General features: G+C 44.8%; 1 protein-coding gene across 4 annotated transcripts in view; it reads left to right on the top strand.

The window, feature by feature from the left end:
- The window catches only part of LMF1 (lipase maturation factor 1), a 152,538-nt gene that overhangs the window by 49,187 nt on the left and 90,827 nt on the right, over positions 1 to 12,524 (top strand). For all 4 annotated transcript variants that reach the window (XR_014505038.1, XM_083414121.1, XM_083414122.1 and 1 more), the window contains one exon: positions 9,673 to 9,738. Coding sequence is in view for 3 of the 4 variants with exons in the window: in XM_083414121.1 (XP_083270247.1) it covers positions 9,673 to 9,738 (66 nt within the window). In the remaining variant the exon portion in view is untranslated. The remainder of the gene's footprint in view (positions 1 to 9,672; positions 9,739 to 12,524) is intronic.

The raw sequence follows: 12,524 nt of genomic DNA, 5'->3' as shown, positions 1-12,524 counted from the left end.
AGCTGAGAAGTCAGATGAGCCCTCTTCCTTCCTCCCTCCCTCTGCTCTCCAAATTGCTTTGAATTTTGACATTGCAGGCTCTCCGGCTCTGAAATCACATTAGATATGATGCTGTAAACCAAGGATTTATTGCATTCCTATGTGTTTGAAATCAAGCTCAAAATGGGCTGCAGTCAGCAGCTTTAATTGACAGCCACGTCTTCCTCCTTTTTGCCGTTAGGACTCTGAAAGGGAGGGTAATTATCCCAATTGGTTTTATTGCATTAACGTGGGCCGGAGTGGAACATAAAGGGCGCTTTCTTTCCTCCTTTTGTTTTGTGCAATGCTTCCTTGGTATCTGTATATGAGAAGTGGGAAAGGGACAGACTTTCTGCAGCGAAGCTTCATGGGAATTTTTGGAAAGTGATGTCTACAACGTTCCGACCTCTGACCTTCCAGCTGCAGCCGTCCCGTACTCTGTGGAGATCCCATACTTGACTTCTTAGTAGCCTCCTTTGTACTTTTCTGATCTTGCTTCATTTGTCCGAGTCATAGCCCTTTGGCAAGAAAACTCGGTGGTTTTTATCTCTCTGCCTCCTGCCCCTGCCTCTCCACGGCTTAAAAAGGCACATAGCAGCTAAGACCCCGAGAACCTTTCAGAAATCCTATTCACCCACCCCTCACAGCAAGTCTTCAAAGTCAAACTCTCGTTCAGTCTTCCTCTTTTTTGTGGCTATAAAAAGGATGGGGTGGCGGGGGGCGGGGGCGGCGGAATGAGTTGGAGAGAGAAGCAAATAAAAGACAACTGATAATGCTGAGCAAAACCTCATTCAGTATAACCCATTAAATATGATATAGTATAAAACCAGTATTTCAAAAACAATTGCACTAAAATGTATTGAAAACTGCATCCCTAGGTAGGCTTGCTCAAACAAGCAAACAAACAAATAAACAAAGGTTTTTAAGCAAGCACCAAAATGCTTTCCAAGAATCTGCTCACTTTGTCTCCATGGAGGGTCATTTTCCCTGAGTTGGGCTTGGGTAGGAGAGTTGTGCACAAAGCTCATCATATGTTTATTCGGCTTTACGCCCGTATTGGAAATCTATCAAATGGCAATAAAGGTAGCAACAGAGACCCAATACAGTGGTACCTCGGGTTACATACACTTCAGGTTACACACTCCGCTAACCCAGAAATAGTACCTCGGGTTAAGAACTTTGCTTCAGGATGAGAACAGAAATTGTGCTCCGGTGGCGCGGCGGCAGCAGGAGGCCCCATTGGCTAAAGTGGTGCTTCAGGTTAAGAACAGTTTCAGGTTAAGAATGGGCCTCCGGAACGAATTAAGTACTTAACCAGAGGTACCACTGTAGTGCTGTCACCATCACCTCCCCAGGTAACTGCCCAGCGGAGCAATTTCATGTGGCTGCCTTGGCTGCCTCTTAATGCAGATTCAGGTCACTGATCCTCCACAGCTACCACCCACCATGGACCACTGTTGGCAAGACTGGCAGCAACAGCTGCAGATTAAGTTCTAGACTTAGGGTATTATTTCCCCCCTTGCTAATTATGCTGTTTTAAATGTGCATTTTATATTTGACTCCTTTTAGTAAGGTTTTATTTTGAAACGTTTAAGATCATTTGTTGTTGTTTTTGTTCACTTTGTTGCGCTAAATGTGCATTCCGCAGTTGACCTCCTTTAGCGATGATTTATTTCAAAGTATTTTAGTTTCTTGCTCATTCTGTTGCTTTGAATGCATACTTTCTGTTTTACTTTCTGCAGTAAGGTTCTGTTCTGGATTGTTTTATTTTATGTTTTAATGTGCTGATAACCACTTTGAGATATTTTTTTCTTACAAATTTTAGCGGTACACAAATGAAATGAATAAAAAAAACAACAACATTCTTCAGGTTGACTCAGAATTGTTATAATCAGGTTGACTCTGAATTCTTACAATTTTTCATCTCAGATCCTCCCTGCACAACCAGTGTTTCCCAAGCTTGCATCAATTGAATTTTGGAAACATAGCTTAAGGCCATCAGTCTCCCTTTCATTGTCATCTCGAGCTCTTCCAGTGGGGTTTGTGTGCGTCTTTCTTAACCCACCCAGCCACCCAGCTCCAACTTATTTGGAATAAATTTTGGCCTGAAAAAGGATCAAAGATGGCTTTGTTCTTTTTTGACATTCTGTAGAAGAAGAGGGGGGTGGGGACATCACCCTGACATCTGCATTATAAAGAGAAATGAGGGGAGGGAGAAATTCAGCAGAGAGGGATATAGTTATTTATCCCTCTTCCTCCCTCTCCCCTCCCCCTACTTTGGAAAGATTTTTTTGTCCTTTTTAAAAAATAAAATAAAATCCCCCACCGTGAATGTGGCTCATATTGGCTTAATGCGTGAATGACGTTTTAATTATTTGGGATTTATCATTGTGAAACGGGGCCGAAATTGGGTGAGGTAGGCTGTATATGATGAAAAGAAGCGGAGTTTGCACGACAAGGGAGATATGGAATAGAGCTTCTTTTTGAGCGTCCCCTGCTATTTTGGGGGGAGGTAATGCCAAAATACAAAAAAAAAAAAAGGGACGTGGGTGGTGCTGTGGGTTAAACCACAGAGCCTAGGACTTGCCGATCAGAAGGTCAGCGGTTCGAATCCCCGCGACGGGGTGAGCTCCCGTTGCTCGGTCCCTGCTCCTGCCAACCTAGCAGTTCGAAACCATGTCAAAGTGCAAGTAGATAAATAGGTACCGCTCTGGTGGGAAGGTAAACGGCGTTTCCGTGCACTGCTCTGGTTCGCCAGAAGTGGCTTTGTCATGCTGGCCACATGACCCAGAAGCTGTACGCTGGCTCCCTCAGCCAATAAAACAAGATGAGCGCCGCAACCCCAGAGTTGGCCACGACTGGACCTAATGGTCAGGGGTCCCTTTACCTTTACTAATACCAAAATATATCACAGTGCAGCTACTGGTTCTGCCCTCTGTCCTGCCCAAGTAGCTACTTCATTTTTGAGTGTTTCCAGGCTTGTCATTCCTGGACAGTTCTCCAAAATATTTATTAAATGATCAAGAGGATGGAGTGACTCCCTTATGAGGAAAGCTTGCAGCTTTTGGGATTTTTTAGTTTAGAGAAAAGGAGAGTAAGAGGCAACATGATAGAAGTTTATAAAATTTTATTTATCATAGTGAGGGACTTCAAAAAGAGCCAATAAAAAATAACAATAAAACAAAACTGGGGAGGATTAATATATTTTAAATGCAGCATTTTCCCAGTAAGTGAGACCCAGCAGGTCAACATGTTCCTTGACACTTTTACCACCGAGTTACCAGAGCCAGTTCTTCCATAAACAAAAACTAATAAGGAACCGGAGTACGGTTAATAAGGAACCACACCTTTTTATTGCAGTAGTTTCCAGATTCCTTGTACTGAGGGGTTGGGATCAAAGAACTGGAAGTTTTCTAACATATTCGGGATAAACAGAGAGCTGATTTGAAAAGACTTGTTTGGTCCATGGTGAAATGTTGTGGAGGATTGGTCTGTGGATTGTCGGGAGAGTTCAGGATGGAGGAAAGAAAGTGTTTCTTCCCATGGCACAGGAGTTAGTCTATGGAACTCACTCCCACAGGAGGCAGTAGTGGCCACCAACTTGAATGGCTTCAAAAGAGGATTAGGCAAATTCAGGGAGGAGAAGTCTATGAAGAGCTGCTAACCACAGTGGTTATGTCCTGCCTCCACTATTAGCGGTATTAAGTCAATGAAATGGCAGAGATATCGCCTTGCCAACAAAGGTCCATATAGTTAAAGCCATGGTTTTCCCGGTATTGATGTATGGAAATGAGAGCTGGCCCATAAAGAAGGCTGATCGCCAAAGAATTGATGCTTTTGAATTATGGAGCTGGAGGAGACTCTTGAGAGTCCCATGGACTGCAAGGAGATCAAACCTCTCCATTCTGAAGGAAATCAGCCTTGAGTGCTCACTGGAAGGACAGATCGTGAAGCTGAGGCTCCAATATTTGGCCACCTCATGAGAAGAGAAGACTCCCTGGAAAAGACCCTGATGTTGGGAAAGATGGAGGGCACAAGGAGAAGGGGATGACAGAGGACGAGATGGTTGGACAGTGTTCTCGAAGCTACCAGCATGAGTTTGACTGAACTGCGGGAGGCAGTGGAAGACAGGAGTGCCTGATGTGCTCTGGTCCATGGAGTCACGAAGAGTCGGACACAACTAAACGACTAAACAACAACAACAAGTCAATGAATACAAGTCACTAGTCATTTCAGGTGGGCAGAATGCTTTTCCGCTCACATCCAGCTTGCAGGTTTCCCCAGAGCTGGTTGGCCATTGAGTGAACAGGATTCTGGACAAGATGAGCCACTGGCCTGATCCAGCGGGTTCTTCTCCTGTCCTTATATGAAGTAGTACATGCCCTTTAGCTCCTCAAACACTTTTTCCTTCCAGAGTTAACAGTCTTTTGCTGGTCTCTGGAGAAGGACAGTAGAGAAGAGGCTTTGCTCAAAACCAGCTGTGACCTCTGCTGTTGCCTCGGTGGGTGGCCTTATTCAAGCTACACACTCTGAGCCCTTCGTCTGCAATTGACCTGCCTCACAGGGCAATTGTCAGAATTGTGGAAAGAGCATAAGTGAAGCCCTGTAACTGTTCCAGGGAGCCAGTGTGGTGTAGTGGAGACTGTTGAGAGCCAGTGTGGTGTAGTGGTTAAGAGCGGTACTCTCGTAATCTGGGGAACCGGGTTCGCATCTCCGCTCCTCCACATGCAGCTGCTGGGTGACCTTGGGCCAGTCACACTTCTTTGAAGTCTCTCAGCCCCACTCACCTCACAGAGTGTTTGTTGTGGGGGAGGAAGGGAAAGGAGAATGTTAGCCGCTTTGAGACTCCTTAAAGGGAGTGAAAGGCGGGATATCAAATCCAAACTCTTCTTCTTCTTCTTCTTCTTCTTCTTCTTCTTCTTCTTCTTCTTCTTCTTCTTCTTCTTCTTCCAGTAAACAATAAGGGTGGTAGGCATTTGCTTTGGTTTGGGAAGCCTTTGTTTCCGTGTTTGCCAGCCTCCGTTTCGGAGGCCCAGACAGCCTCTGTGGCAAGGGGGCGTAGATTTTGTCCCTGGGCTTGTGGTTCCCACCTCTGCTTTACACTCATTGGCCAGAACACTGGAAGGAAGGAGTTGGTTCATTTCTTACTGAGCTGTTGGGTAGAATACTCCCCGTCAGCTTTGCCTGTTCTCTCCCCTTCCCTTCCTTCTCACAACTGTGTGATATTTATTTCTATAGCATTTTGTGCACAGCACAGACAAAACCCATATTTCATTTCTGTGACTCTGCATGGCAAGCGGCTGCTCTGCCACTAAGCTATGAACTTTGCCAAAATGATTTTCTGTGGTTTTTAAATATATCCTTACCGTGCACCGCTTAGAAACTGTGATATAGAGTGGTGCATCAGTTATTATTACTATTTTAAAAAAATACTTTAAACAATCTACCTTATGGAATTATGGAGGATTTTGCATGTGCAGTGTGCTGTGGACACCCAAATGATGTTATTCAACAAGTTTTCAGAAGTGAGCTGTCTTTTCCCCTGTGAAGCAGTTTGTCAGCCTGGGCTGGGTGCGGCCTAACTGTCTGCCGGCTGGCGAGCGGTCTGATTTGCAAAGCCCGTTTGCCTACCTGGCCTATTTGAATCCCAGGCAAAACAGCTCCCTGGTTCACAGCAAAGGGCTGCATTGTTCCTAGCCAGCTTTTGCATAAGGTTCTTTGGCTTAAGTGAGAAGTCGGTGGTTGGGAGAGAGGGAAGGGTGTGGCCCTGCAGTCGATTAGTTGGCTTCAGTCCAAACAGGCTATTGAAACGTCAAGCGGTTGACACGAAACCCAACCTGTAACTTTATAGCTTGTGTGGCTTCACATAAAAACAACAACAGCAACAGGCCCAACGAGCCTCCCATTCTCTCTAAGCTTTCTTTTTTAAAAAAACAAACTTTATTTCCCACCTTTTCCTCAGGGTGGTTTGCATGGTTCTTCACTCCCTGTTTTATCCTCACAGCAACCCTGCAGGGTAGGTTAGGCTGAGAGACAGTGACTGGCCCAGGTTCACCCACTGAGCTATACGGCTGCATGGGGTTTCAAACCCTGGCCTCCCACATCCTAGTCTAGCATTCTAATCATTACACCACACTGGCTCTCAGGGATGGCTCCTTTTTCCTTTGTAGTATTTTAAATGTTTTCTATTGAGGGGGAACCAATGAGAGACACAATGGAGTCTCTCATGTTCCCTGTTTCTTTTTTTACCTCCCTGTACATCATGGTTGGGAGGGGCTGTTGCCCTCCAGATGTTGTTGGACTATAGCTCCCAACATGACTGACCACTGACTATGGGGGGTGGGTGGGTAGCATGATGCAACTTTCAACAGTCATGGCTTCCCCCAAATAATCCTGTTCCGGAAACTGCAGGAGGGCAGAGCACTCTTGTACTCGGACCGTGCTTGCTGGTTTCCCACAGGCCACTGTGAGAGCAGGATGCTGGATGACGTGGGCCTCTGGACTGATCCAACAGGCTCTTCTTAGGAATAATTAGATGCTTAGCCACCATGAGTGTCCTTGGAAGCTGGTTAGACGGTCCCTCTGCTAGGTTCCAAAGGACTAGTACATACAGTGGTGCCTCGCAAGACGAAAAGAATCCGTTCCGCGAGTCTTTTCGTCTTGCGGTTTTTTCGTCTTGCGAAGCAAGCCCATTAGCGGATTAGCGCTATTAGCGCTATTGGCAGTTTAAGGGCTATTAACGGCTTTTTAAGGCTTAAGGGATTAGCGGTTTAGCTGCTAAAAGGCTATTAGCAGCTTAGCGCTTCAGAAAAAGGGGTTGGGGAGCGAAAAAAAACCTCAAAAATTTTCGTCATTTTCGTCTTGCGAAGCAAGCCCATAGGGAAATTCGTCTTGCGAAGCGCCTCTGAAAACGGAAAACCCTTTCGTCTTGCGGGTTTTCCGTCTTGCGAGGCATTCGTCTTGCGGGGCACCACTGTATTTCACTAAAACATTAACTTCTTAGATCTTGAGAAGTTGTCTGAAAGTATATTTATGCAGTGACATATGGCTGAGTCTTTAAAAATGATATTCCACCATCTAGGAATTTAATTGCTCCTCTTGCTCCTTATACTGTATCTTTGTCCCTGTTTGATATTGAAGAGAGTCATTGAGCCATCAATCCTGTACTTTTATCTCTCATGTGGTGTAGTGGTTAAGAGCGCTAGACTCGCAATCTGGTGAACCGGGTTCGCGTCTCCACTCCTCCACATGCAGCTGCTGCGTGACCTTGGGCTAGTCCCACTTCTCTGAAGTCTTTCAGCCCCCTCTCAGTTTGTTGTGGGGGAGGAAGGGAAAGGAAAATGTTAGCCGCTTTGAGACTCTTTAGCGTAGTGATAAAGCAGGATATCAAATCCAAACTACTACTACTACTCTCCTCCTCCTCCTCCTCCTCCTCTTCTTCGTCTTCTTTTTCATGTTGCTTCAGTTTCTCTGGATAGCACCCTCACGTTTCTTCTCACTTGCTTTCCCGACAGAGATCTTCCAACTGTCTCATTGCTCTTCCCAAGCCTGGTGTCCATCCCCCTTCCCATCTTTTATTTAATTACATAAGACAATGGACCACCTTATTGGGGGAGTAGGAGAAGGTAGTCATTAAATGTACCACCAGAAAGCAGAGCCACAGGTGTCCGGAACATCCTTTTGACTAGCGAAGCCTCCTTTCGTTGAGATATTATTGTGAGATCTTAATCAGGATGTCCTTCAGAAGCGCACATCAAAGGTGGGTGCTCTAGTCCCACATACCTTGAGGCTTCCAAATACACCTTTCCTGCTTCCAGGTTTGTTCTTTGGACGGGCATCTTTCTTGCTTGGCACGGCTGGCTTCTCCCCTCCCGCCCCCTCCTTTGTCTTCAGTCCTGGCTTTGAGGCCGCGAAATTCAATCCTGAGATTACTGCCAACCTTTAAATTGGTGGACCTCTCCCTCTTCCATTGTAGTGCTGCAAAGTTTTTTCTTTTACCTGCTGACCTTTTTGTAACCTGAGGGAGAAGCAGGGCTGCTCTCCTGCACACCTCTCTTTGCTTTCTTTCCCTCTCCAATTGTTCTAAAAACCACGATGTGCTGCAGTTCCGGCGCTCTCAGACCCAGAACAGGGAGAGGCCTTTCAGCATCCTTCTCATTTCTGTTCAGATTAGAGGTACAGGAGAAATTTGTTTGGCCTGCATTTTACTTTTTATTATTTTATTTCTTTATATCACTTATCTGTCTATTAACGCCTATGCTGCACTTTGTCAGAAGAACGCAAGCACTGAACATACTGAAATATATTGAGATGTAATAGCCATACAGTACCATAGAATCATAGAATGGTAGAGTTGGAAGGGACCCCAGGGTCATCTAGTGCAACCCTCTGCAATTCAGGAATTGCAATGAAAAGAAAATCAGCTATATAGATGCAATTCATAATAAAAAGCAATACATTGTAATCAAAAAATACATAATACAGTAGCACCTCGGTTTGCGTAACGCTCTGGTTACGTAAACTTCATGTTACAAAAGCGATAAACCCGAAAGTATTTGACCGTGTTTCGACACATGCACAGAAGCGGTCTACCGCCATGTGCATACGCAGAACAGTGATCCTTGGGTTGCAGAAACCTCAGAGATCCGGCCGGACCTCCGGAACAGATCCTGTTCACAACCAGAGGTACCATTGTACAGTCAAACCTCCGAAGTCGAACGCCTTGCAAGTTGAATGTTTTGGCTCCTGAACACTGCAAACCCAGAAGTGAGTGTTCCGGTTTGCGAACGTTCTTTGGAACCCGAATGTCCGGTGTGGGTTCTGCGGCTTCCAATTGGCTGCAGGAGCTTCATGCAGCCAATCAGAAGCCATGCCTTGGTTTCCTAACGTTTTAGAAGTCGAACGGACTTCTGGAATGGATTCTGTTCGACATCCGAGGTACGACTGTACATAATGAATACATACTAAGCAGCAATATTACATTATACACAATATCATTCCAGCAATAGACTCCATAGCCCCTGTGAAATAGCATAACGTAAGTTCTTAACCTACTTACCTACTCCGTAAAGCTTTTTTTAAAAAATGCAAACCTACCTAATTCACACTTTCCAAAACAATATGTGTGCTGAAATTCGGCTCTCATTTGAAATACACACTACTTCGATTTTTGCGAATCAGTACTCCGGCCAAAGAAATGTGCACAGACAATGTGTAGAGCAAAGGGTATAGTGGTGTTATATAATAATTATATTAGGAGGAAATGCACACAAAACGATGTGTGCAAACTGATGTAGAAACAGCGCATCACCACTAGCTTATTGTTATTGATATATTGTGAAAAATGCCATATGCACCATTTGCTTTGCTTTTGAACCAAAATATTTTTTGGGACAACTTGTGTGCTCAGGAACTGTAAGAGCACTCAATGTTCATAACCTTTGCATGTGTTGCGGGTGTTTAATTAACCCCCAACCTTCCTGGTTTTTAGTTGTATTTTCATTTCCAAATCCTGAAAGGCCATTGAAAGGAAGGATCCAGATTTTGGAAATACCTTTTAACACCTTTTAATAAATACAGCTTTTAAATTCTCATCTGAATTGTGATGCTAAGAAGAACCTCCCTTTTCCGCCCCACCTCCCCTTTCTTTGACAGGGTTTGATCAAAATCCGAGGGGATCGTTGCTGGAGAGATCTGACATGCATGGACTACCATTACGAGGTAAGCTGCCAAACATGTCTTGTGGATTTCCTGTAGTTATCTGTTGTTTCAGCCTTTGCATCTTCCCTTCCAATGACATATTGAAAGATACGTGTCTGTAGAGAGAGAATGCTCCATTTGCAGCAAGCAATTCGAGTCCACTTGCTACAGAGCTTTTTTTGTTGTTGTTTCAATCCAAACCACTTCCTGCAAATAGGACAGGTTACCTGTAACCACCATTCAGGTCACCAGCGATTGCAGCAAGCCCCTTTGACTCTTCCATGCACAATCAGCTGTACGGCACTGACGGCATGCCTTCAGTGGAGGTCGCTGAAACAGCCAATTAGCTGGTTGGCAGCAACAGAAAGCCTCTTTGATCTTTGACAGCTGTCAGTCACCTGATGTCATTATGGGCAGTAGTGGGGCGGAATTAAGGATGCAAGGAAGTGGTGGGTGCTATAACTCAATCTACCATTGGACGGAAAGGATCACTAAAGCTGCTCATATATAGGTGAGATATATAGAATGGGCTCTTGGTTGTACTTGGGGCCTCTTGGACCTGTTGAGTAAATGTTGGCCAACCCAGCTTTTGTCTCCAGCACCTTCATTCTGAGCAGATGTGGCATGTGTTTCCATGATGGCTGTACATTCCCTCTACTGTTGGAGGCAGTATGTCTCTGCTGGACATCACAAGTGGGGAGAGGGAGCTTGTGTTAGTGGGCTTCCCATTGGGGCATCTGATTGACCACTGTGATCTAGGTGGGGACACTTTCTCCTGATTCCATGGGGCTCTTGTTGTGTAATTTTGAGCCAGTGTGGTGTAGTGGTTAAGAGCAGTAGACTCGTAATCTGGTGAACAGGGTTCGTGTCGCCACTCCTCCACATGCAGTTGCTGGGTGACCTTGGGCTAGTCACACTTCTTTGAAGTCTCTCGGCCCCACTCACCTCACAGAGTGTTTGTTGTGGGGGAGGAAGGGTAAGGAGAATGTTAGACACTTTGAGACTCCTTCGGGTAGTGATAAAGCGGGATATCAAATCCAAACTCCTCCAAAGTCTCCTGCCTGAGGTACCTCACCTTCTTTTGCGGCAAGACTGCCTCTGTGCCTTTTGCAGAGGTAGGCATGGCCTCTCATTGCTTCTTCCAAATTTTTTTTATGCTTGGTCTCGCAAACATGAATCGGAGTGGGTAGATAGGGGGAGTCAAGAATGATCACACATGGAGGGTGTGTGCTGTTTTTGGTGTTGCAAGATTGTGCACTTTATTTTCCTTCCAGACCCCTGGGTAGAAATGGATTATTGTGGAGCAGAAAAGGTGGAACATTTTTCCAGGGCTCTATTCTTCAATGGAAAAATTTCCATTTCATGAGTTTATTAGTAACAATTAACGGATGCCAATTTGAAAATGTAGTATCAGACAAACTCGGCAGTTTCAAAAGTTTTTAGCTTTCTTTGTTAAAATGCAAGTAAGATCAACATGCAGGATGAGATCACTCTCTAGGGCAGTGTTTCCCAACCTTGGGTCTCCAGCTGTTTTTGAACTACAACTCCCATCATCCCTACCTAGCAAGACCAGTGACCAGGGATGATGGGAATTGTAGTCCAAAAACAGCTAGAGAACCAAGGTTGGGAAACACTGCTCTAGGGCATCAGAAAAATTTCTGATGGAGACTGAAAATTACCCCTTGCAGATTGCCCTAATTTGCGGCGAAAATTTTTTAAATCCAGACTTTTCCAGAAAGCCCACATCACAGGGCCAGTCCAGGAAATTTCCCTGTAACAACCAAGAGTTCCCCAAATGTGGCTTTGGCATACCATTGACAATTCTTTAAGATGGCCAGATTCTTTAAAGATACACTATGTTTTTTGTTTTTTTTAAAAAATGAATTATTTTAAAAATAATAATAAATTTCCAGAGCCATGTATTTATACTGTTAACGCTTTGCAGATGCGTTCCTATTCTCTGGAAATATAGAGTCAATCCAAGATAATCAGGGTAATAAAACGATTTTTAAAAGAAGAAATCTGCAGCTTAACCCTCACCCCACCTCCAACTTGTTGGATGTGTTTTGGGACGCAACCAGCTGAGCAGAACAGCCAAAACTAAAATAAGCGGAAGGGTTGTTGCTGTTGTTTGTTTTTGCTTTTTGAAGTGATATATTCCAAATGAGGGCAAAATGCTGATGTGAGGAGAGTCAAGATATCTCTTAAGAACAGGCTATGGTGGAGGCAGGCTCCTTCAGAGGAATTGGTGGTCTCCCAGATACAAAGAGCAGCAAAGCTGGGGGTTGGACTCAATGACCCTTGTGGTCTCTTCCAACTCTATGATTCTAGGTGTAGGGTATCTTTGGCCCTTCAGATGTTGCTGAACTACAACTCCCCTCAGCCCTCCAGCAAACATGGCCATAACAACCAGGAATGATGGAAGTTGTAGTTCAGCAGCCCCTGGAGGAGTGAAAGATTCCCCATACTTGATCTATAGTGAATGTAGGTCTTTGGTCTTCAGTTTCTGGATCGGGGCCTAGAACTGGGTTGCAGCTTGATCTAAGAGGGGTTGTAACAGAAGGCCTACCATGTTGCCGATACATAATTTTAAAAAGAAAAGAAAAGGGTCCCTGAAATGTCTGTTGGATTCAAGATCGGCCACAAAACATTGGAGGCCACTTATGCAGATGGCCAGGGAAGAATCATTCCAAGATTTAGGAACCAGTGGTCACAGCTAGAGCATCTGTTAGAGTTGTCAGTAGACACCAAGCAAAGCAAATTCATTGTTTGGATTGGAATGGTATTCAAAGTTAATTCAGAGAGCC

This window comes from Podarcis tiliguerta, assembly GCF_965153285.1.
Source record: "Podarcis tiliguerta genome assembly, chromosome: 14".
NCBI lineage: Eukaryota > Metazoa > Chordata > Lepidosauria > Squamata > Lacertidae > Podarcis > Podarcis tiliguerta.
Note: the sequence above shows the minus strand (reverse complement) of the source record. Positions and strands in the feature narration are given on the sequence as shown.